At 43.6% G+C, this 21,235-nt stretch overlaps 1 protein-coding gene across 2 annotated transcripts in view; it reads right to left on the reverse strand.

Annotated features, from left to right (window-relative positions):
- Nucleotides 1–1,450: 1,450 nt before the first annotated feature.
- The window catches only part of SPRED2 (sprouty related EVH1 domain containing 2), a 60,176-nt gene continuing 40,391 nt past the window's right edge, over nucleotides 1,451–21,235 (reverse strand). For both annotated transcript variants that reach the window (XM_027694952.1, XM_027694953.1), the window contains exons 5-6: nucleotides 5,361–5,510; nucleotides 1,451–4,929 (exon numbers count right to left, since the gene is read on the reverse strand). In XM_027694952.1, the coding sequence (XP_027550753.1) occupies nucleotides 4,279–4,929; nucleotides 5,361–5,510 (801 nt within the window). In that variant the 3' untranslated portion in view covers nucleotides 1,451–4,278. The remainder of the gene's footprint in view (nucleotides 4,930–5,360; nucleotides 5,511–21,235) is intronic.

The following is a 21,235-nucleotide window of genomic DNA, read 5'->3' on the forward strand; positions in this document are numbered from 1 at the left end:
CTACCAAGAGGACAGTACCTGTCCCAGATGATCAGGAGTAAATTAGGTTGTAGAAGGTTGGTTGCCATTCATGCTGCCTTGTATCTTGGTGACACTTTCATTTTCCACAGGTCCGGGGTCCAAATGTACTGTTTTCTGGGTCAGTTTAGAAATCTCCAGGCGTAAGCAACACCTTTGATTCACAGATGAAGGCGAGAGGACATTGCAGGCTGTAAGAAATGTGGCATAGCTGGGCATTTGTGGGACAAGCTAAATCCAAGTGGCCAGGGAACAGGGTTGGAGTCCTCCTGGCATAATTAGTCAAGAGAGCATGGACTACGAGCAACAGGCTGTTGGAGTCACTCTGCAGCTTTGCTGTGGATGGAGCCAAACACCAACACAGACTGAATGACTTTGCGTGCAGCAAGTCCTGAACACAGCACCTGACCCACAGTGTCTGTGCTTGTCATGAGGACTGCAAGTCTTCTTAAAAAATATGTAACATCCGCACAGTTGTATAATAAACCTTCACAGAAATATTTGTTTATATGAGCATATAACATTTCCAGGAATATGTAAATACAAATATAAACCAACAAAAAGTGTGCTCTTTGCCTCCTCTCTGACACTGCTCCAGGCAGCTCTGCTGTTCCGCAGTGAAACAAGCAGCAGCACATAAAAAGGAGCAACAGCTTGGCTGTGTTACCACTTACCTATGGAAAAATAAACCTGAGCTCGGCAGATGTGGTTGGTGGTGGCCTGACCAACTCCTGTTGGAAATAATTATAAAAATTTGGATATACTCACTAGTTTCCCCCCAAGCTTCCTCAGTTGATTGGGGGCAGGCTGGTGTCCATTTTAACTGGGTTTTTCTCCTGACATCTCCCACATTAAGTCTCTCTGAGCAGGGATGGCAGTGCCAGGCACCTCAGGAATCCCTCCTTAAAAGCTGCTGCAAACCCGCTCCGCATGCCCTCAGGAATCGAGGCGGCCCTTGCTCAGCAGCCATGTCTGTCACCCTTCTCTGCTCTCCCCTCCTCCTTGGAGCCACTCTGCTTGGGTGAAACAGAACAAAAACAGTTCCACAGCATTTTTACCTCAGCCCCAAGCAGTGTGTGGGACGAGGACCCGGGAAGAAGAGCAGGGAGAGCAGGAGAAAGCCCCAGTTGCTGCCAGGGCCTTACTGGGGCACGGTGTCACCAGGTCACATCCTCCCACTGAATGTGGGAAACACCTGAAAACCACCCAAAAAACACTTGGAAAAACACCTGTCCTCGTCCTCCCCACCGTGTCTCGGCGAGAACAGCCCGTGCCCAAGGCCAGCAGCCTTTACCACCCAAAAATGTGAAATAAAGCAATATTTTTCCTCAGTAACCCCCAGGTAGCTTCAGAGACGCCCCCATTCCATTTTCCCCTCATTTCCCGGACATCCGAATAACAATAAACAGCATCATTTTGACAATAAACGGCATCATTTTGATATGATGTATTTATATTTACATGGTACATTTTAAAGCAATAGCTACACTGATCATACATATTAGAAACAATAAAAAAAGAAGTTAAGAACTAAAATGTACATCATACACTTGTATATATATTTTTTTTTACACAGAGGTAAAAAGGCTTATAAAAATCAATACAACAGGGTTTTAACTTTTAGTATATAGATACATAATGATGAGGCTTCAGGCACTTTAATTTGTTAATGTGAGCAATAGCTTGGAAAAAAAAAACCAAACAAAAAACCAAAACCTTTCCACAACAGGAAAAAAAAATTGGTTAATGTTTTTGTTACCACAGATACAAAAATAAAATCTGAATAATTTCTCTCAAATGATTGATGTCAGTATTGCAAAGCTGACTGGGAGAACGCTACACACTGTTCAGCAGCAGTGTGAAAATTAAGGAGAAATATTTACAAAAAACCACCCATTTCTATCCTTGTGCCCTTACACCACTGCCATCACAAACCAAATAACGCACGCAGCAAAATCTACAAGTATTACAAAAACCCAAGAGAAGAGGGAGGAAGGAGGAGGGGGAGAAAAAATAAAATAAAAAAAGAGGGACTTTTTTTTAAACTTTTATTTTCAGACATACAGAAAGGCATGGAGTATGTCTACTTTATTTAAATAAATAGGGGCACTTCAAGACCGGACAAAAAACTGTAAGATCTTTTTGTAGTGTTGTGCTTTATAGAGAGAAGATCTTACAGATGTTTGTTTACATGAAACAACTTTTGAGAACAGAAATAAAAGGAAAAGGTTGTTTCATTAATTATTTTTTTACGAGGCTGGCTTGATGTTTACTAGACACCATTGAGAGATTTGTCAACTGCTATTAGGCACAAAATATTTATATTTCATTCAGCAAACCCAGACACATCACCCAGAGTGTAACACTCCATCCCTTTTCCACTATCATTCAATTTTTTTCTCCAACTGAAAAAATCCCCACTAACTGCTATGAATTAAACCTACCCAACTCTATAGTGTATAATAAGCACATTGCATACTTAATTCATGGTTGACTAGAAAGCTGTGATTAACTCTCAGAGGAACCGTTGGGACATTCCACCAAGAAAGAATGGCAAGCGTTCCTTTTACATTTATTTGGCAAATTAATTATTAAAAAAAAAATTCCTCTCTTTTAAGACTGATGTCAATGTGCAATAGAGGGAGGGAAAGGACATGCGCCCACTGGCAATTTACTGCAGAAAGAAATTATGGCAGGAACAGCAGTGCCAGCTTTGACAAGCCAATCCCTAGCTGCCTCAAAGTATTCGGATTGTACTATGCTAGTTAGAGCTCACTGCGCTAAATCAGTTTTTTTATTTTTTAATAAAAATTATTTGGCTATTCCTTGTAATATATTAGAAAAATACTCTTTTTCCAAGCTAATTACAAGCCTTGTACACAAGACAACATGACATTAAAAAAAAAAATTAAAAAAAAATTAAAGTAATAGTATCCTGCTGTATGCACCTTATGCATCCACTTGATAAACCTGGGCGGTGAACTGGGGAGGGGGAAAGCCAGGCAGACGCTTTGGTCTGGCTCCTGCAAAGACTCACATGCTTCATCCTACATACAGACTCACAGAGACGCCGGCTGCGTGCGCAGTACGTTGAGACGTGTAAGTATCTGGAGGATTGGGACCACAGGTCACAAACTGGAAGTGGTAGTTAAGATCCTGGCTTTGGATTTTTAAATACCTGTTTAGATTGCTAAATGTTGTTTCTACAGTGGACGCGTATGTTCTCATGCTCATGTATACAGAAAACAAACAAACACGATTTTCCATATAATCCACCACGTAATGCAGCATTTCCCCAGAATTGCCATAATAGTGCTTTTGACATTGCATTGTTAGTAATTCTTTGCATATCAACAATTTTCCTCATCTGGAACCTTAGTGTTTTATTCACAGATCATTACACTGCTGGCTAATGAAGAAGTTCCCTTTCTTTTTGGGCAGAGCTCTGAAAACACAGTTTTATTTTTCCAATGTTATTTAGGGAAAAAAGAAAACACTAAAATTTTAAGTTTCCCTTTCAAGTAGTGGTCTGAAATGATTACAGGTAAGGAGGACTTCCAGATTCTCAATGGTTATGTGACTATGAGCTTTCTGCTCACAGAGCTTTGCGAACAGAGAAATAATTTAAGATGTTTGCTGAAGGAAATGACGATGGACTCTAAAAGAGGAACCGCAGCTTAGATGGCTATTTTAGCTTTGGAAAACAGAACAAAAAACCCAAAGAAAACCAGTGACAGAAATACTGTGTTGTGGTACAAGTTTGTTACTAGCACACCTTCTATACACACACAATAACTTGACGGCAAGTTAAAATACCTTCCGAGTGAGATTCCATCCACTACACCGCCCCATTTCTAGAAATGTCAAAGCTTGCTAACACGCTGATGGTACCACACAAGCGGAGGCAAGACAGACACAACCTGGAGATGTTCTACAATCCACCACCATTTAAAGCAGTTCTTCTCTCAAACTCATTTTAAATGAAAAAAAAAATAAAAATATAAACATGTACAAGACAGTCTGTTTTGATTACAGATTATTAATACAAAAGTCTATGCTGTAGGTTAGTTAGTTAGAACAGTTGATGAGCAAATCAATGCAGTGTGAGCCCCAGACGACCCAATGTAAAGTGATCCAAACTGGTGGTTCCCAGATGCTGTCGGGCACAGTGGCTGCATCAAAATGAGTGATCTCAATGCTCCAAAACCAACGTGTTCCTTGAACTACAGGAGAAACGTAACACTTTGAATGCATCTGTAGTCATCCAGCAGCTTTGTGTTTTCCACCACAGCACCTGCACATGACCCCACAGTGGTAACAAGCCCGAAGCGGCAAGTAACAGCACATACATGGAGCAATGAAAGACAAGGCGATAAGGGCCATCCACCGGAGGCAAAACATTTCATCACTGGTGTCGCACGAGCAAGGATCCGTATAGTCTCCTTCTGGGTCGGACATACAGTGATAGAGCATAGTGTCTGCGCACCACATACAGCTCACTCGATGGATGCAAGTCTTGACGCGGTCTGGAGCATCCTGGCACTGACCCCGTTTGTTCTCCTCGTGGTTGAACATGTCCCTGCAGTACACGCACCGCGACCTCTCACCGTCTTCCTTCCGCCTGGGCTTGAATTTGACAGGTTGAGTCTTTATCACAGCACCCTTGATATCTTCACCCAGGTCAAAGTCCGAGTTGTCTACGTAAGGATAAGTGTATTCGTGTTTTGAGGCCTCGCTTTTGGCAAAACGTACGTAGGAGTCCATGTCATCAGGATCAAAGTTCTTTCCTCGTGCTGGGGCATGGCGATAATCCTCATATCCGGTCATCCAGATCTTTTCCCGAGGATTGATGCGCACTATCTCCTCATCATCGTCTGGAAAGTTGACGTGCCGGTAGGACCGTGGTACTGACTGTGGAAGTAGGAACGGAGAGGAAGAGAGAGAAAAGATAAATAAGCTCACTTAGCTACTGGCAACAGCTGTCTCCTTGCTTCGTGAAGAACCAATATTTAACAATTTTGTCTTTCCTTTTTTGTACGCCCTTCACCGTGATCCATCACAAGAGTTTCAGCCATTGGCTCAGGAGTGAGTACAACTGTCACAGTCCTACAGTGGCCTGTGTGCACCTGGTACAATGTCACACACTAAACCACAGCGTAATCCCTCCTCTCCCCCCACTTTGTTTTTAAATAACTGGAAGCCATTTAAAGTTAACTGAGAGGGAAATGGGGAGAGTGGAAGCGGGGAGGTGTCTTTCAGGGATGTGGGGGAAAACCAAACACCAGCCTTAGCTCTGGCAGAGACACAGACCTTGAGGTAGCAACACTGGGAAGAAACCTTACTTGTTCTAGATGGTAGTGGTCAGAGCTATAATGGTCGTGAAGGTGTCCACGAGTGCAAATTCTTCGATGTTCGCAGGATGCAGGAGAAGCCAGAGTTCGCACAGGCTGTTCCCTTTTCTGAGAGGAGTTGGAGGAGCTATCTGTAGCATTCTGTTTTAAATGGAAAGGGGAGGGGGAAAATGGTCACACATTCAGCTGTTACCACACGTGGTATTAGGAGATGTTTTGCCACTCACTGACTTTGTGCACACCTGCAATATTGGCAACACCTGACGGCTGGAGGCTTCATAAAGTTTCACATAAAATACTTGAAAGAGGCAGATCTGTTGCCAGGCCATAAAAGCTGTCGCCACACACATGGAAAAATAATATGCCATAGCCTGCCCGTGACATATTCACCAACACCACTTGTATTTGCTTGGCATGTTATTTGTTATCCTGGGCATGGCAGGACGATGAGTCGTCACCAGAAGCTCCCTCTGAGGAGGAAAGTTAAACTCCATGAAATGATGCAATTGTGTTAAGTTCTGCGGGCTCAGACAGAGCATCTACCCAGGCTACAAAAACACTGGCAATTTTGTTAACCTTTATATGTTCTCCAAACACTCACCAAATTCCAGTTCATCACAGGCTACTTGAAAAAATCAGCTTTCCTTTAAAAAGTTCAGGGTTTATTTTTCCCTCTCGTTTTGTCACTGCTCTCCAATGTGCAATGAATGTTGGTTGAGTTTTTATACATTCCTGGCTCACGGTGAGCACTTTCTTTAGGTTAATTAGTTACATCATTATGCATCAATGATCATGAAAGGGTGAAATATCACACAATAACATGCTGTTGCCAATACCTGCAGCTTCTTAACATATGTATTTTTCCTCCTGCAGAAATACACAGTGGGGTAACAGTTTTAGCCATCATCTCTCCACCGCCCTTCCTAGGTTAGTATAGTTGCCATACGATATCTAGAAATTCAGGATTTTGTCTGTTAATTCTATTTATAGCTTTTGGGCTTTTTCACATTACCATGAATATCAATGGACAGCTGTGAAATGCACCAGCAAACCGGAAGCAGGAAAAAAAGAGCCTCCATGCACAACGATCAGAACAGCTGTAGCATGGAACGTGCCTGAAACATTGCTGCTTTGAAATAAGAAAAATCTCCACTCCCCCCCCAACTAACAAGATGTGCTGCAGCTACAAGTCCAAGAGAAAGGTTTCCATTTGCCTCCACATTTAGCTAGAGACACAACTTTGAGAGCAGAGAATTGTATCAGTAGTAGAAGACTGGTTTTACCTGAAAAACCTTCTCTCCTTGTCAAGAATGCACTCTCTAAACACTGTTTTCCAATGAATCGTCCTAGACACATCTCTTACTCCAAGAACACAAGCACCTTCATTGTGGGTATTTGTTAAATAAAACAACGCTCTGCAAGACTCTGTCCAAAGATGAGAACACCTTAAAGTGTCACAACACAAAAATAGATGTTGGTTCTCTTTAACTGGTATGGCACTTAAAAAGCACTGAACTCCCAACTTACTTTGTTGAAAGCAAATACCCAGATATTTGCAGTGTGATGTAAAGCCAGCCGGGGTTATCTGAGAGGTACAACAAGCAGGATGAGTTTTGAATGGCTGACCCACCCACTAGGAACAGACTTTTAATGCATGTGTTTGCTTTGGTTGTTTTTTTTCCTTTTTTTTTAAACAAGTATGTACAAGCAGATCAACTCTTAACACAGTTAACACCTCTAAAATGGAACTGCACCAATATTCAGGCTCTTCTAAAAAAGTGGTTTTATCAGCCCAGTCTTTATAACTTATTATACAAAGGTATTTCAAATCTGGGGTTTAAACCCTTCAAAGCCAAGTCTTGCACCTGTAACTTCAGACCCTACAATAAACAGCACATTTTGGGGACATTTCAAAAGAAAATGAGCAGCTTTTACAAATACTTCATGATAGAATTAAGCTTACAACCCATTTGAAAAACCCAAGGAGAGCTAGGATTTAGTTACAACAACCACGTTGGTACTCATACGAGTACCTTTTTTTTTCAGAGCTGTACATGGTGCACACCCCATAGTCTGGGCAGCCTCAGCTTGCTCTCAAAGTTAAACTTTGACTGACATGAACCAAAAAGGAGGCAGGCCTTAAAACCATGCCGTGGTAGCCAGTAGAATCCTTCACCTTCACTGGACCCGTGACTGAGCCCTACTGGGACAAGCCTTTTGTGGATTCGCTCTGAAAACATCATGGGTGCTCATGGGTGGAACAACAAAGCCTGGGAAAATTACCCAACTGGAGGCGGTTGCACATACTGTCCTGCAACTCCCTCGCTGTCCTACATGAAAATAAAAATCCCACCCAAACTGGATATAACTCCCAGATAATCTCAGCAGGGCAGCTGGGAGCTATAACCAGCCCTCCGAGCAGCGCTATTCGCTGCCTCTCGGGGAAGGCAGCATTTCTGCAACAGGCAACTGGAAAGGAGGTTGTAGTGATTTTTATCTTGCCCGATTCGTATCTACTTTTGCTTTCCTCCACACCTTCTCCTCCTTTAGACCCGTCAGGGCAACTGAGCCTCTCCTCCACATGTGTTGACACGGCTACAAAACCTGTTTGCAGCACACCACAGAGGCTGTGGCTCTGCTCTCCGCTTTCACCTTATTAAAAATTGCTGCATTTCCACATTCAATGTCCTCAGATTAGAGGGGCAGTTTGCCAACACAAATACTTACTCTTAAGAGCCCAGAAAGGGGAAACCAAGCTATCCAAGACCAGGGCTCTGCTCACTGGTCTATAACAAAGTTCATGCTGATTCCTGGTTGGTGATGCTAAAGGCAGCAGCTGGTTAACAAACGCAGGGTTATCTTGCTGACCATCAGCTGGGATAAGCACTGTTACTTTCCAACAAGGTCCCTCATGGAAGCTTCAAACTTCCATAGGAGAAGAGAGGTCTTGACACATATGAATGGTTTGAAGATTGAGGAAAAAGAAAAAAAGGTAGAAAATACCCACCTCCCAAGCAGAAGGTCACCACTGAACCCCACAGGCTCCTCACCTGTGCTGGTGAGGATACTCATCAATGACTTGAGAGAGGTGAACAAGATGACACAATTTTCTGATGAAACTTAAGTTATTCAAAATGAAAGCTGACCCTGAAAACTTGCTTAAGAATCTCATAATGCTGAGAGACTGGATGTTAAAAAAAGCAAACCTGAAGTGCAATGTGACGTAGACACCTTGATCTGACACGTGCAATGATGCACTCTGAACCAGTTATTGCTGCTCAGGAAAGAGGTTTGGGATTAAAACAGGCAGCTCTGTGACAGATTAAAAAAAAAAGCAGAAGCAACAATCACCAAGGCATTGTATCTATCTGCTGTGCTTCCCCAATCTGTCTGCAGTCCTGGTTCCCTTCCACCCTGTGTCAATAGAGGTTATTTCCATCATGGTAAGGTGACAGAAGCATGGCCAGGACAATAGAGGACATGGGATGGCTTCTCCACAACAGCTAACTAAATACCCTGGGTCCCTCCAGCCTGGGAAAGAGATTGGGGGGGGAAGATGGGAAGAGAAGTCTACTGGACTGTGAGTCCCATGGAAATGGGAGCAGGAAGAGATTATTCTTCTAGTATCCTTCAGAAGGGAAGATTCTGAGGCATTCACTGGAACTGGCTCAGATAAGGTTCAGGCAGAAGGAGGTACATCTGATGGTGCCCACAGTTAAAATGTGGTTCAAGAAGCCATAGGGAAACCCTCAGAAGAAAATAAGTATCCAAGGATCAGAGACATGATGATGCCTCAGGCCTTCAAAAGTGTACTGTTCTCTCAGTACCGCTCCACTGGGACCGAACCTGGACTTGGTGACCAGAGAAAGTCAGGCATGTTCTCAAAGAAAAGGCACATTCATCTTCAGCCAAGTGTCACTATGAACAAATGATGGTAAGACTCTGTTAGTGAGGGAAGCAGTGAACAATTCCTGTCCCTCATGACAAGACTGGGTCTTGGCTGGGATTTTCTACCATCAGCGTAGCAGGGAAACTTTTGGGGAGGATGGTCAAGAGTGGAGACATGAGAGGTTTGCTGCAGGTCATCCAACTACAACACACTCGCCTACAGGAATACACCTGGAAAGGACATGCTGTCCAGAGCCAAGCTATTGCACCGACGGGAAATCAGGTCCCAAACCATCGAGCCACTGGCCTGTCAGAGAAACACTGTCTTCTAAAACCTGTTGAAACCAATCCAGCTCCAGCATTTGGTTTTGAGGGGAAGCTATTGAAAACATGCCCAGTAGCCACATAAGAGAAATGAACCCAAAACTAAAGTTGGAACAGGGAGTCTGATAAGAAACTCTGTTTCAACATGCCCTAAAATGCTCAATTATGAGACATTTGTGCTGCACGTACCAGAGCTTTGTGATTGCTATGGCGGCCCCAAAGTCTTGTGGTTTCACTGCCTGGATAACAAAATCGTTAATCATGACCATAAGAGTCATTTTATAAAACCTGTGCAACACATTTCCTGTTGCAAGGGAACTGTACATATCTGAGCGAGCACACGTACCATATGTGTGGTATGGCTGCTGTAAGAAACAACACCGTGCTTCTACAGGCAAATGATGGCACTGTGGTAATTTAAAAAAAGGAAAAACTGTGTCCTTGTTTCCCCCTCAGACTTCTAGAAGTGACTCATTAAATTAAAAAGCCCTAGTCATTAGTAAAGAAGATTATGTTAATCATTTACTGCAGTTTACTTCTCATTGAAATGGATTTGTTACACAAGAAGGCTAATCAGATACCCAAGTAATAGGCATAGATAAGCATCTATCAGAAAACTATGAGAAAAAGAAGCCTTCTCCCGCTCCTGAACTGGACTGATCAACTTGCCTCTAATGGCTTCACAGAATAGGTTCATCCCATGTGATGCAATACCCAAGGGTGACTACAAAAAAGAAGAAAGATTCCTCTCAGAATTACGAAGCAATACAATCTGTGGCAGCTTGTCAGAAATTGGTTGCCAAAGGGAAATTATCGAGCTCTGTCCCTTAAAACTTCCAGAAGCGCTCTCAGCCAGTTAAAGGATTCACAAGTTTGCTGTCAAAAATAATTGTGGGTCAAGCAAGACAAGATAGGGATTTTTTATTCTCTCTAGGATTTTAATGGTTACATGAGGCGGGGGGGAACGGAAGTATCATGATGTTGAACAATTAGTTTCGCAAGTAATAGTTCTAAAGAAATCAAAAATCCATGCCAGCTTGGCCTTTGCAAAGCACAAGCCCTCTGCAAACCAACCTGCTCTCTATTGCCACGCTCCACTTTGCTCATCTCCCCCTGACCTGCAAGCCCACCCACCACATCACACAGATCCAAGGGGGAGTGCTGACACGCAGCACGGAAATGCAAAACTTGGTGGGGGGCTCAAGGTCTCATCTTTAGCAAGGCATCAGCCTGTCTGCAACAGCCAAAGCTCCTCACAGCAGCTTCTGGACATGATAAAGAGGAGCCCATTGCCACATGGTCATCTGAGAGGGCATCCCCACCATTCCCAGGACAAGAAAAACAGCTCTGCACCAACTCATGGTTTGAGGATGAGCCTGGAAAAATGACAGCCAGCAAGCTGCATCCTCCTGTGCCAGAGTTTGACCTCCTCCAGCTGAAACTCCTCCAATGAGCTCCCCAAAGGAAGCCGGAGCCCTTGGAGTGCTCTGCCCAGGTGCTTTCCCTTGGGAGCCCGGGTACAAGCCAGACCTTCCTCACTTGACCCGTTCCATTCACTGGCAGAGGGGGAGGCACAGCTGTGCTATCAATACAGAAAGGAAAAATGATAAAGCTGGCGAAACGACGCAGCAAGGGAGTGATACTGAGCTCAGCGCCGGCCTGGGGCTTATCTGCAGAGCCTCCGCTGTTTAGGAACTTCACAAAGAGGAAGTCTGAGAGTTATTTCAGACGCATGGCAAAGAGACTTCCACCTTTCCAAAGAAATTAAGATAAAATATAGTCTCCCAGAACTCCCTCAGCTTAATCTTGCCAGACCAGAACAAATGCTTCCTTTCCCTTCCAGCTTTTTTTATTTTTTAAAGCCTAAAGAGATACACCACTTTTGAGTTTCACAGAGAGTGGAACGGCACAAATCCTAGTTTTTGTCTCAAAACACCTTTTTCTCTCTATTCAAGAAATTTAGAAAAGGAAACAGCTGATGTTTTCCATCCACCTCTGACTGTGCCCCGTATACTCATGACAGCCTATTTCAAGGGGAGCTTAGATTATCCAAGTATTAAGAAAAAGGTTCAGCATGAAAAATCTTTTGAGTGTCCTGTCACCTGAGCATAAGCTTTTAATTTGTCATGGCAAGATAAAGCCACGGAAGAAAATGTTTTTGTCAAATTTCTGTTTGTCTCCTATCACCAAAGACAGAAATTGTCTTGTAGAAAATTGCTTCTATACATTTTTGAAACATTTTGCCACTCTCATCCACTGAGGATGGCTGGAGCTGAATCTAGTTCTACTCCTTAGCAAAGAGTCTGAAAAAGCTTTGTGTTAGATCATATTGCAGCACAGTTTGAAGACAAATTGGCTGTACACAACCATTACAATAAGCATGGTTTCAGACTTTTCTAATGCAAGAACAGGACTAGAATTTCTCAAACGTTTGGACTGTAGTCATCCCTTACAAAAACACCAATATAAAGTGCAGAAAGCTAGCTGGTTTTACTGCTATGTTTTTTTTTTATTTTAAGTTCTTGTGGTTACAGCTTTTAGTGCCAGAAAGATGCTGGTGGCTGTCCTGGCTGAAGTCAGCAAAACTCAGGGAACATTTACAAGAATTTGGTGCGCAAGATCATCTCCATTAAAATCCTGCTAAACCCAATTCTGGCAACACCAGTCAGTTCTGCATGGACCACAGATGTGGCTTAACAGCTCACTTTGAGGAGTAAAAAGAATATATGAGAATCAGACACGGCTAAACGACACGGCAAACTCAGATGTGGTAAGGGGGAAACCTCAGTGAGATTTTCCTGTTTCGCTATTTGCCACATACAAGGCACCAGACATCTCTGCAAAAGAAGGCATTTGGACAGATAAACAAAGAGAAACGTCTGCAAAAGTCAGAGGAGGACTGAGCTAAGACAGTACCACCCATTTTACTCGAACTCAGCCCAGGACCAGAGGCTGTGAGTGAGTGCGCACAATTTTCCATTCCCTTGCCCTTACTGCACCACTGGGCTAGAGCATCACTTCAGTGGAAGGAAAAGTCTTTGTATCAGGTACTTATAAGGGAAAACCAGAACGCTGTAAGGGGAAAAAAACCAAAACCACAAGCCCCAGCGACTAAGGCTGCTCCCCCAGGCAGCACAGCAATCCCACAGTACAGTGGTGAGAGCAGGGTGGTTCCGTACCCATGAGGCACTCATGTCCTCATCAACCTGGAGAGTCCTTACCAGGACTCCCAACTTTCCTTCTTCATTCCTGTAACTCCTCCATGCGGTGGCCTGATTGGATTTCTCCATGCTGAGACGAGCTACATTGCTTCAACAGGATCTTTTTATCTAAACCTGAGAACTGTTTAAACTAACCAATTGCTTAAAACCATCTAGGGGCAGAGGCAGGCTTTTCCTTTTCGCAGAAAGGCTCTGTTAATCTCTTTATGCCTTGGAAGTGACATCTTGGTGCAGACTGCAGCATTGGTGGGATGATCAGCATCCAGTATTTGTATTTGTACAGTTCCACGAGAATTAGCAAAGCCTCCCTCCTCTAAAAAGTAATATTAGCCATGTTACCACGTCCTCCTCCTAAGGCCACGAGAATGGCCACCAAGGTCTGTACTGCTGTGGGGAGGCGATGGTCACTGCTTCTTCCTCCCACGAGTCCCATCACCTGCTGTGTGGGCATAGGTGGGTGGAGGACCACAGAAATCCAGCCCAAAATCATTTCTGCATCAGCTCCCTGACCTCAGCTGACCATCCGTGTGGTGGCACAGGAGGGTCTCCGGGTGACACAGAGGGCAGAGGTAGGGGAGGCTGGAGGGGGAGCTCCTAATTTTCAGGTGCTAACAGAGAATGTAGCACATTCAACGCTGCCAAAAAGCCTTTTGCAAGATGGGTAACGATGCCAGGAAATAAAGGAGGAAAGTTCAGAGGGGGGTGTTAAACACTGGACACACACAGGGGATGGCAGGAGCCTGCACTGCTGCTGAGCCCAGCTGGGAACAGATGGCTCCACAGAATCCACCACTGAATCTCAGCTCTTCTACACAGAAACTTTCAAGGAGGGGGAAGGAAATAATATTAGGAGGGAAAGAAAAATGCTAATGAAAATTAAATTAGCCAAGCTAAAAGAACTGATGCACCTAATCTGTCATGAATGTCTTTGCTATGTAAAAATTCCAAACTGCAGCCTCTAAATTCAGCAGTGCTCCTCCTATATAATAACGTCAGCTTACAAACAGAGGGGAAAAATCTCAGTTAAATGCAAACTTCCCACAGCAGACTGATATGATATTTTAGGAAGTCAGTTAGGGGTCATTTATTCACACAGTTATGAGCATTGATGTTATTTTAGCTGGTATTTATCACCAAAATAGAATCCAACAGCTGATGCAAACTTTTAAAATACCCTCTTCACATGCACTGCAAATATGTCAGGCTCTGCTTAAAAATGTAATGGTACTTATTTACTTCTGCCTTTCCTTCTCCTTTTGCAGACAGAGCCAGAGACAGATGAACTGCTTCCTATAATGACTTCTGATTTAATTTTCATAAAATATTTACGAGATACAGGGCAAGCAGACCCTTGGCAAAACACATTAGGCAGGTGAGGGAAGGAAACAGGGCTATTTAGATGCAGTTCTTTATAATGCATTTCTGTACTGGGCAAAGGTCCGTTTTGAGTTCCCCAGACTCTTGTATTTTGTTGTACATCTTCGGTTACTACCAAACACATACCTGGGACAGAGGGGACACCAACCTGCAGTATTTTGTCAGTCAGAAGGTTGTGAGTTTTTTTGTGCTGTCGGGTTTTTTTTCCCTTTCTTTAAAGGGGTGGAAGGGGAAGCCTGCCAATTTAAAGGAAAATCTTGAAGCCTCATGCAAAAGCACGTTTCATTGTTAAGCTTTACCAAAGTCCTTGTTTTCCTTTCCAAATTCTACAAAAAAAAAGAAACTGCAAACAAACGAAAAAAAAATTTTAAAGGATGCAACCAAATTCCGGTCAGACGAGCAAAATTCAGGTGCACACTCCAGGAAGTCTCAACTCTCTGTGTTTTGTTTTGTTGTTTTGTTTTTTTTTTTCCCTTTTCTACCTGTTACACGAGACAACAGATTCAAATCAGATTTGCCAGTGTTTAAACAGCATGTGGAAATTACAGGAAGAGAAGAGAAGAGCAATACAGTCATTTGCTCCACAGTTCCAGCTCGGCTCCCTCCATATCACTGCCAAGACGGATGCTCCAGCTCAGCAACCCCCTCTAAATTGGGCACAGGCTGGGGTTGAGCACAGCTTTGCCCACTTGCTCCAGACCTGCATCTCTCCGGTCCCACCGGGTTATGTGCCAGGCAGCCATTCCCTAATCCCTTCTGCTGCAGCACAGGAAGTTGTCAGTCACAGCTCTGCCCCCCGGCCAAGGCTGTCTCCTTCCAACAGTGTTTACACCCTGTGCTGGGTCCACTCTGCTTGTCACCTTCAGAGCCAGTGCCTGGGGCCAGGAAAGACACCCCAAATCCAGCTGGTGCCTCCTCCTCAGAGCGCCCTGGGACAAAGAGGTTTGTTCCAACACAGCAGCCAGCTGTTTGCTGAAAGCCACTTCCTCAGGTTGAATATTAAAATAATGGAAAAGGTCATTTTCTGTCTTTCTGTCAAGCATCCCACAGCTGAAAGAAAGGATTGTAAACTTCAAAGGCTGACTGCATAGCCCAGATCAAAGAAGGAATCTAATGGAAAACTATAGTCACACCACGTATTTTCAAGGTAAAAGCCACATTTGGCCACAACACACCCACACTGACACCACCTCAGCTATTCTGTCATCTCCTTCTTGTCTCGATCGAAGGATGAATTTCACAGTAGCAACATGAAGGAAGAAAATGCCTTAAATCCGAAGCCAGACTCAGACAAGAGTGCAAGAACCATCTTACTTGTACCACCGGGTCTTGCAGAAGGTGATGTATCCGGGGCCAGGGGGTACATGATGAATTTCAGGTGTCACGATGAATATGAGTGGGGTAGAAGAGGTTTTTTGCCGCCCGCTCAGTCCCTCGACTCTTACAGTTTCCCTTGAGCCAGCACTTCTGCTTTTCCAGCCCTACAGCGAGCTGGCTCCAGGAGCCAAACCACCGGAAAAGTATTCGCTTTCTTTTATAGGGCTGGTTTTTGGTTCACTTCCCCAGGCTGGCTCAGCACTGGGGCAGCCGTGCTAGGAAAAGGGGGATGGAGGAGCCCCCTCTCTGCTCTGGTGATGCTAAAGATGGACCAGTCAAGTTGAATCCCTCAGCTGTGGTTTCACATAGGTGCTAAAATATCTCCTGCCACCCCAAATCCTGCTCCCCCACACCAGCTCCACTCTTGGCATGGCTGTGCTGCGAAAGCAAGGTGGGGGAACTGAGCTGGCTGGAAAATAACTTGCTTTTCACAGGCTTCTTGACTCAAATCAGGTCCCCCCCTTACATAATGCTGAAGAAATGCCCTGGGAACCATGGCTGAACAACAGCAAAGATAAAAAAAAATAACAAAAAAAATCCTTTCCCACCCTGTTCTACCCTGTATGTTAAGAAATGGCAATTTCATTTGGCTGTATTTTGTTTCTGACACATTTGTGCCTTAAGCACACAAATACACTAAAGCATTTAGCTCCAGATGAATTAAAAGGGAACACGCTCATAAACAGCTTCACACTTTAACTCATCACATAGTTTAAGTACATTACTACACAGCCAATTTATTTTTTCAGGAGACAAACATGCAGCTGGTTGATTGCAAGTGTGAAATGGTGCTACAACACACTCTGATCACAAACTCACCAGCCAGAAACTACGAACAGAAAGAGGCACCAGTCAAGCCACCTTTGGATGAGGAAATCTTACAGGCAGGTTTGCTGGTGACCCTTCTCATCCTAAAGCCTCATACTGCAAGAAAACAAGGGTTTCAGTAACCTGAAGGTTACTTAAATATTTGAGTGCAAGTTCGGTTATACGTAACAAAGATAATTAATAGAGTATAAAATGTAAAGAGCTGGCGTGCTAAAGCATGCCATCATATCATCATCTAAGTAAAGGGAAAGGGCAAGCTGGGTGTTAAAAAGAGAAGGAAGGGAGGGGGAAAGAAGGAAAGAAGGACAGATATCCTTTGAACTGCTGGGGCAAACTGAACAAAACCAACACCTAACTGGTGCACAAATTACAACACAAGCTCTGGCAAGATGCAGCTATAAGGAAACTTCCACCACAGCAGAAGATCAAATTTCCATTTCCTGCAGGATATATCCCAATCCCAGTGCACAACCAACTGTGTTTGCATGTGGGAATGGTCCAGAGCCAGAAAACACACTACAAACATGGTCTTGAGAGGAAATATTGTGACAAGAGAAATTGCTTACCCTCAGCAAGGTAGCTCAACACATCCCAGTTGCAGCTATAATTAGCTACATAAAAATCACACGACAGCAAGACTTAGAATACCTGATAGCAATACAGATATTTTCTGCTTAATATTTTGTTCTTCTTATTCTTAATTCACTTAAGAGTGAAACAGTGCCAAAGTAACTGAAGTTCAATGCATTTGGGAATTGTGTCGAACTGCCTATTCCTGATCTCCAGCAAGAAAAGCATGCTTTGCGTATCAGAGAGTGACACAAAAGCAAGAAAACCAACGTGATAAATACTATAAAGCAATACATAAATTTTGCAAGACCCCTACTCCCCCTCCTTTCTTTTAAAGGAAGCAAATAAAGCTTCAAATTTACCCCATAAATCTCTCTCCTACCAGTTCCCCTGAGCTCCTCACTACATCTCATGAATCTGTTATATACACAAGAATAAATCGATTTTATGTTCTGTGTACCTCCAACGCCACAGTAATTTTCATATTTCCTTCTGTCCAGATGACAGGCTATGAGAAAGCAAGGACAATCTATAGGCTGAAGTAGATAGTAATTGCCTCCACAGTTTTGAAGGACTTAAGTAAAAGAGAAGCTGCCATCCCTGATGATACCTCTGTTTCAGTGGCAATAGTATTAAATTATCAGTGAGTAAACCTTGCTTGTATTGATAAAAAGACAAAAAAAAAGGGTTAATTTCTAGCATCACTGGAAAGAAACAGGAGGTCCTGAAAGAAAGGGAGAAACACAACACTAGAAAATAAACCTGACAGCCAGAGAAAAAACTTTCCACTTGACCTTCCCTACTGAAAAATCTCTTTGAACATCAGTATCCATTGCCATTGAGTGTCATGAATCTGTGTGGGCAAAGTTAACCTGAAGGCATCAAAAAACCCCCAAACAAACAACAAAGGAAGGGATAAAAAGCAGCTAGCCTTAAAACAGCTGGGTATTCAGGACCTTTTCACTGTTTTAGTGGCATCTCTCCTGCCTTCTGACCCCCGGCACACAAGCAGGAAGAATTCCACTGAAAAGCCGATACACCCTGGGATTAATGGGAAGAAGGAAAAAAAAAACAATTAAAGTACAGATAAACCAATGACTTCAGCCTCCAGGACTACTTTGGTAGTCAGTCTGCTGGAAGAGACCAAGGTAGAGCTCCCAGTGCTGAAGTGTGAGGAGTGAAAGCCGTGTTCAGACACGACGAGCGCCCACTGAGCTGGTGCTGCACTGACTGCTCGGGTGCCAGGCAAGGATGCCCAGAGCACCGTGAGAGACTCAGCTATAAAAGAGTTCATTGGTCAAAGCCAGCTACGGCTTCTGTTTTTTTGTTGTTTTTTTTTTTTTTTTTTTGAGGGAGGGGTTTGAGCCTCCTGGTTTCTGTGTGTGAACTTCTCTCTCCTTAGCAAGTCTGTTTTTTTCTTTTTTCCTTTTAAAATCTGAATTAGAATAGCTGTGGTTTACAATGTGAGCCCAAAATCCAGACATCAGAGGATGTGGCTAGCAGCAATGAACCCTCTGGCTGTCCAGGCATAGCACAGCTGGCTGCTGGGCAGGAAGAAGAACAGAAGTGAGGCCATCGAGTCCTGTCACTGTGACAATCCCCTCGTCACTTTGCTCAGCCTCACAGAGCAAACAAGGTGGATTTGCTGAAGGTGACAGCCCCATCATCCCCACAGAGAGCTCTGCTCCTCCAAAAAGCATTTTCCCTGTCTGCTACTTCAGCACAGCCTCAAGAAAAAGGAAATCGCAGGCTCTTGTGGCCTCAATCCCTGAGCACAATTTCTGACAGAAACACATCAGTGCTTCTCTACTCTCAGAAACATCTTTTTCCACAGAGGGGTGGGATGAGATGCTCCAGCATCCCGCAGAACTTACAAATATATTCCAAAGTATTTGGACCGGGTTTCTGCATGTCTACTTTACAGAAAAAAAGCTACAGTGGTTCTTTAAAAGAACCATCTGAATGTGAAATGTCCAAGCCAGCAAGAAAAAAATTACATTTAGTGTTTATCTAATCTAACTAACATAAATCTTATAAATTTTAATAGTGAGGCTGTAACACGCTTGAGGCCCACATAGGAGATGAAAGTAGACAAAAGGTTTCATGGAAAGGCAGCAGGGAGAAATCTGTTTTTTTATTTAGGAAAGCAGAAGAGATGCAAGGAGGACTGTAATGGCAACATCTGCCCCAATGTGCACCACTCTGGTGGGGAATGAGTAATTGTGCCTGTCTCTAAAGTGCCTACCAGCACCGTCCATGCCACGTAACAAACTTCCTAACTGAAACATCCCCAAGCACAGAAGTCCACGTTCAAAAGGCACAAAGGGCACAGGATCACTCCAAAAACACAATTTGGTGGTGAAAACACGAGTCTGAAGACTCCTGCTGGAAGTCTGAGAATAAAAGCAGTGGCAGCACGATCTGTCCATACCACCTCAGTGAAGCAGGAGAATGTTTTCCCTGTCTTGTAGTTGGGGAACCAAGGTAAGCAAGTTTTTAGCCAGGAGTCAACAAGGGAAGCAATGAATCAAATGTAGGCGCCTCGAAACACAACTCTGTGGCTCGGCCATGGGCCTCTAGATCATGCCTGCTCTACTTCCAAAATTCTGCAGGTCTCACTTTGAACAAAAACTAGGTTTTTAAAAACATTATTGATTACATGAAACAGCTGTGATTGTACAGTGCATGTCAAACTTAGTAAGGCTGAGTTTTGTTGTTTTCTCTCTTACATTCCCCCTAACCCAGAAGGAGACTGCAATAATTTTTTTAAAGTCACAAACCAGAACAAACATGGGAGCTGCTGCTCCTCCTGCCAGTGGGTGTCTTTTCTTTAGCACTAAAGCAGGCACAAGGCTGCAGATTTATCTGAAAAACACATGAGTGGTGTTTGAGCTGAACTGGTCATAAGGTTTCAGAACAAACACCTCTGCTTTTTCAGATGGGATGCTAAAAGAGACCATTTCAGGCACTCTGAAGACTCTGGAAGACATTGACCTTTTTTCCTTGGACTCAATTCACATTTTTCACTTTGTGGTCATGTGGGATTATTATCCGTAATTGAAAGTAAAAGTGTAGATTAAGGAAAAAATTTTACACAAGAACCCAATTATATGACAAATTCCGTGGCTGAGGAACTATAGAACATATTCAGCCTGCATTAAATGTTACTTCTGAAATGAATGTTAATTAAAGAAGGCTGAAGATGCAGGCTGGCTGGATGAAGACAAACAGAGCAATCTCAGCCCGTTGCAATGACAGCGTTTTCCCCAGTGGAGACAGAACGGATGGCCAGTCTTACTCAGATTGCATCTCTTGAGAGGACGATTTATAATGTACAAGACAGGAGAAATTTATTTGCTAACATATGGAAAACATTTATGGGCTCTTCTGAGGATCTGAAATTAAAGAAACACAACTACATATTGTTAAAACTTCTAAATGGAGATTTCATTTAAGAAATAAGCATTTTTCAACTCGAGTCAGTGACATTTACTTCTATATACTTTTGTTTTCTGCCCTATCAGGTACAAGCTTCAGAACAGGGATCTGCTGTAGGTCTAAGCCACAGGAAAAGCATTAGTTGGCAAAGTCCTGTTTTTAAAGATGTAATCCATGCTTCAGGAAGATGGATGGGGAGCATATACCACAGGGATGGGGCAGGGTACTGCTGCCCAAGTTATCATCCTGGCACTGCAAGTTACTGCGATGGGAGGAGATAAGGCTCCTGACACCAAGCAAATGTTCACACTGCCACAACCGTAGATAATTCACCCCCTCAGAAACAAAAAAATAAATCCACCTTCTGGTATGAGAAAATGATTTTCCACTAAGCCACACAAGAGCATAGCCTGAAGGGGAGCTCTACCTCTAGGGCAAAACTTCTCTTTCCCATGGAAGTACCCTGCTGGATGCCTGGAAGGGCTGCATGATGAATAAACGAAGTGGATGATGCACAAGTTGCACACACAAAAATACGCACATCCCACGGAGCAGGACTGGAGCTAACAGGATCAGGGACATTTTAAAAGCCAATTGATTGACATTATAAGGTCAGTCAATATCCAACAGCCACGTTGGAGTCACGGCTTCTATGTAACGAGGGTGGTTGTTTTAAAACTGGTTGGTGCAAACACTGGTGCACGATGAAGTCAGGGTGGCTGGTCACAAAGCAGCCTAGGAAACGTGAGGTTTTGGACTGCTGTGCTTGAACAGATTGAAACATCTTCAAGGAGAGCAGGACCTCGGGCCAAATACTTGAGGCAGCAGTGCAGCAGCAACGGC

The sequence above is a fragment of the Neopelma chrysocephalum genome, unplaced genomic scaffold (assembly GCF_003984885.1).
Source record: "Neopelma chrysocephalum unplaced genomic scaffold, ASM398488v2 Primary Assembly neopelma1_99, whole genome shotgun sequence".
Classification (NCBI taxonomy): Eukaryota; Metazoa; Chordata; class Aves; order Passeriformes; family Pipridae; genus Neopelma; species Neopelma chrysocephalum.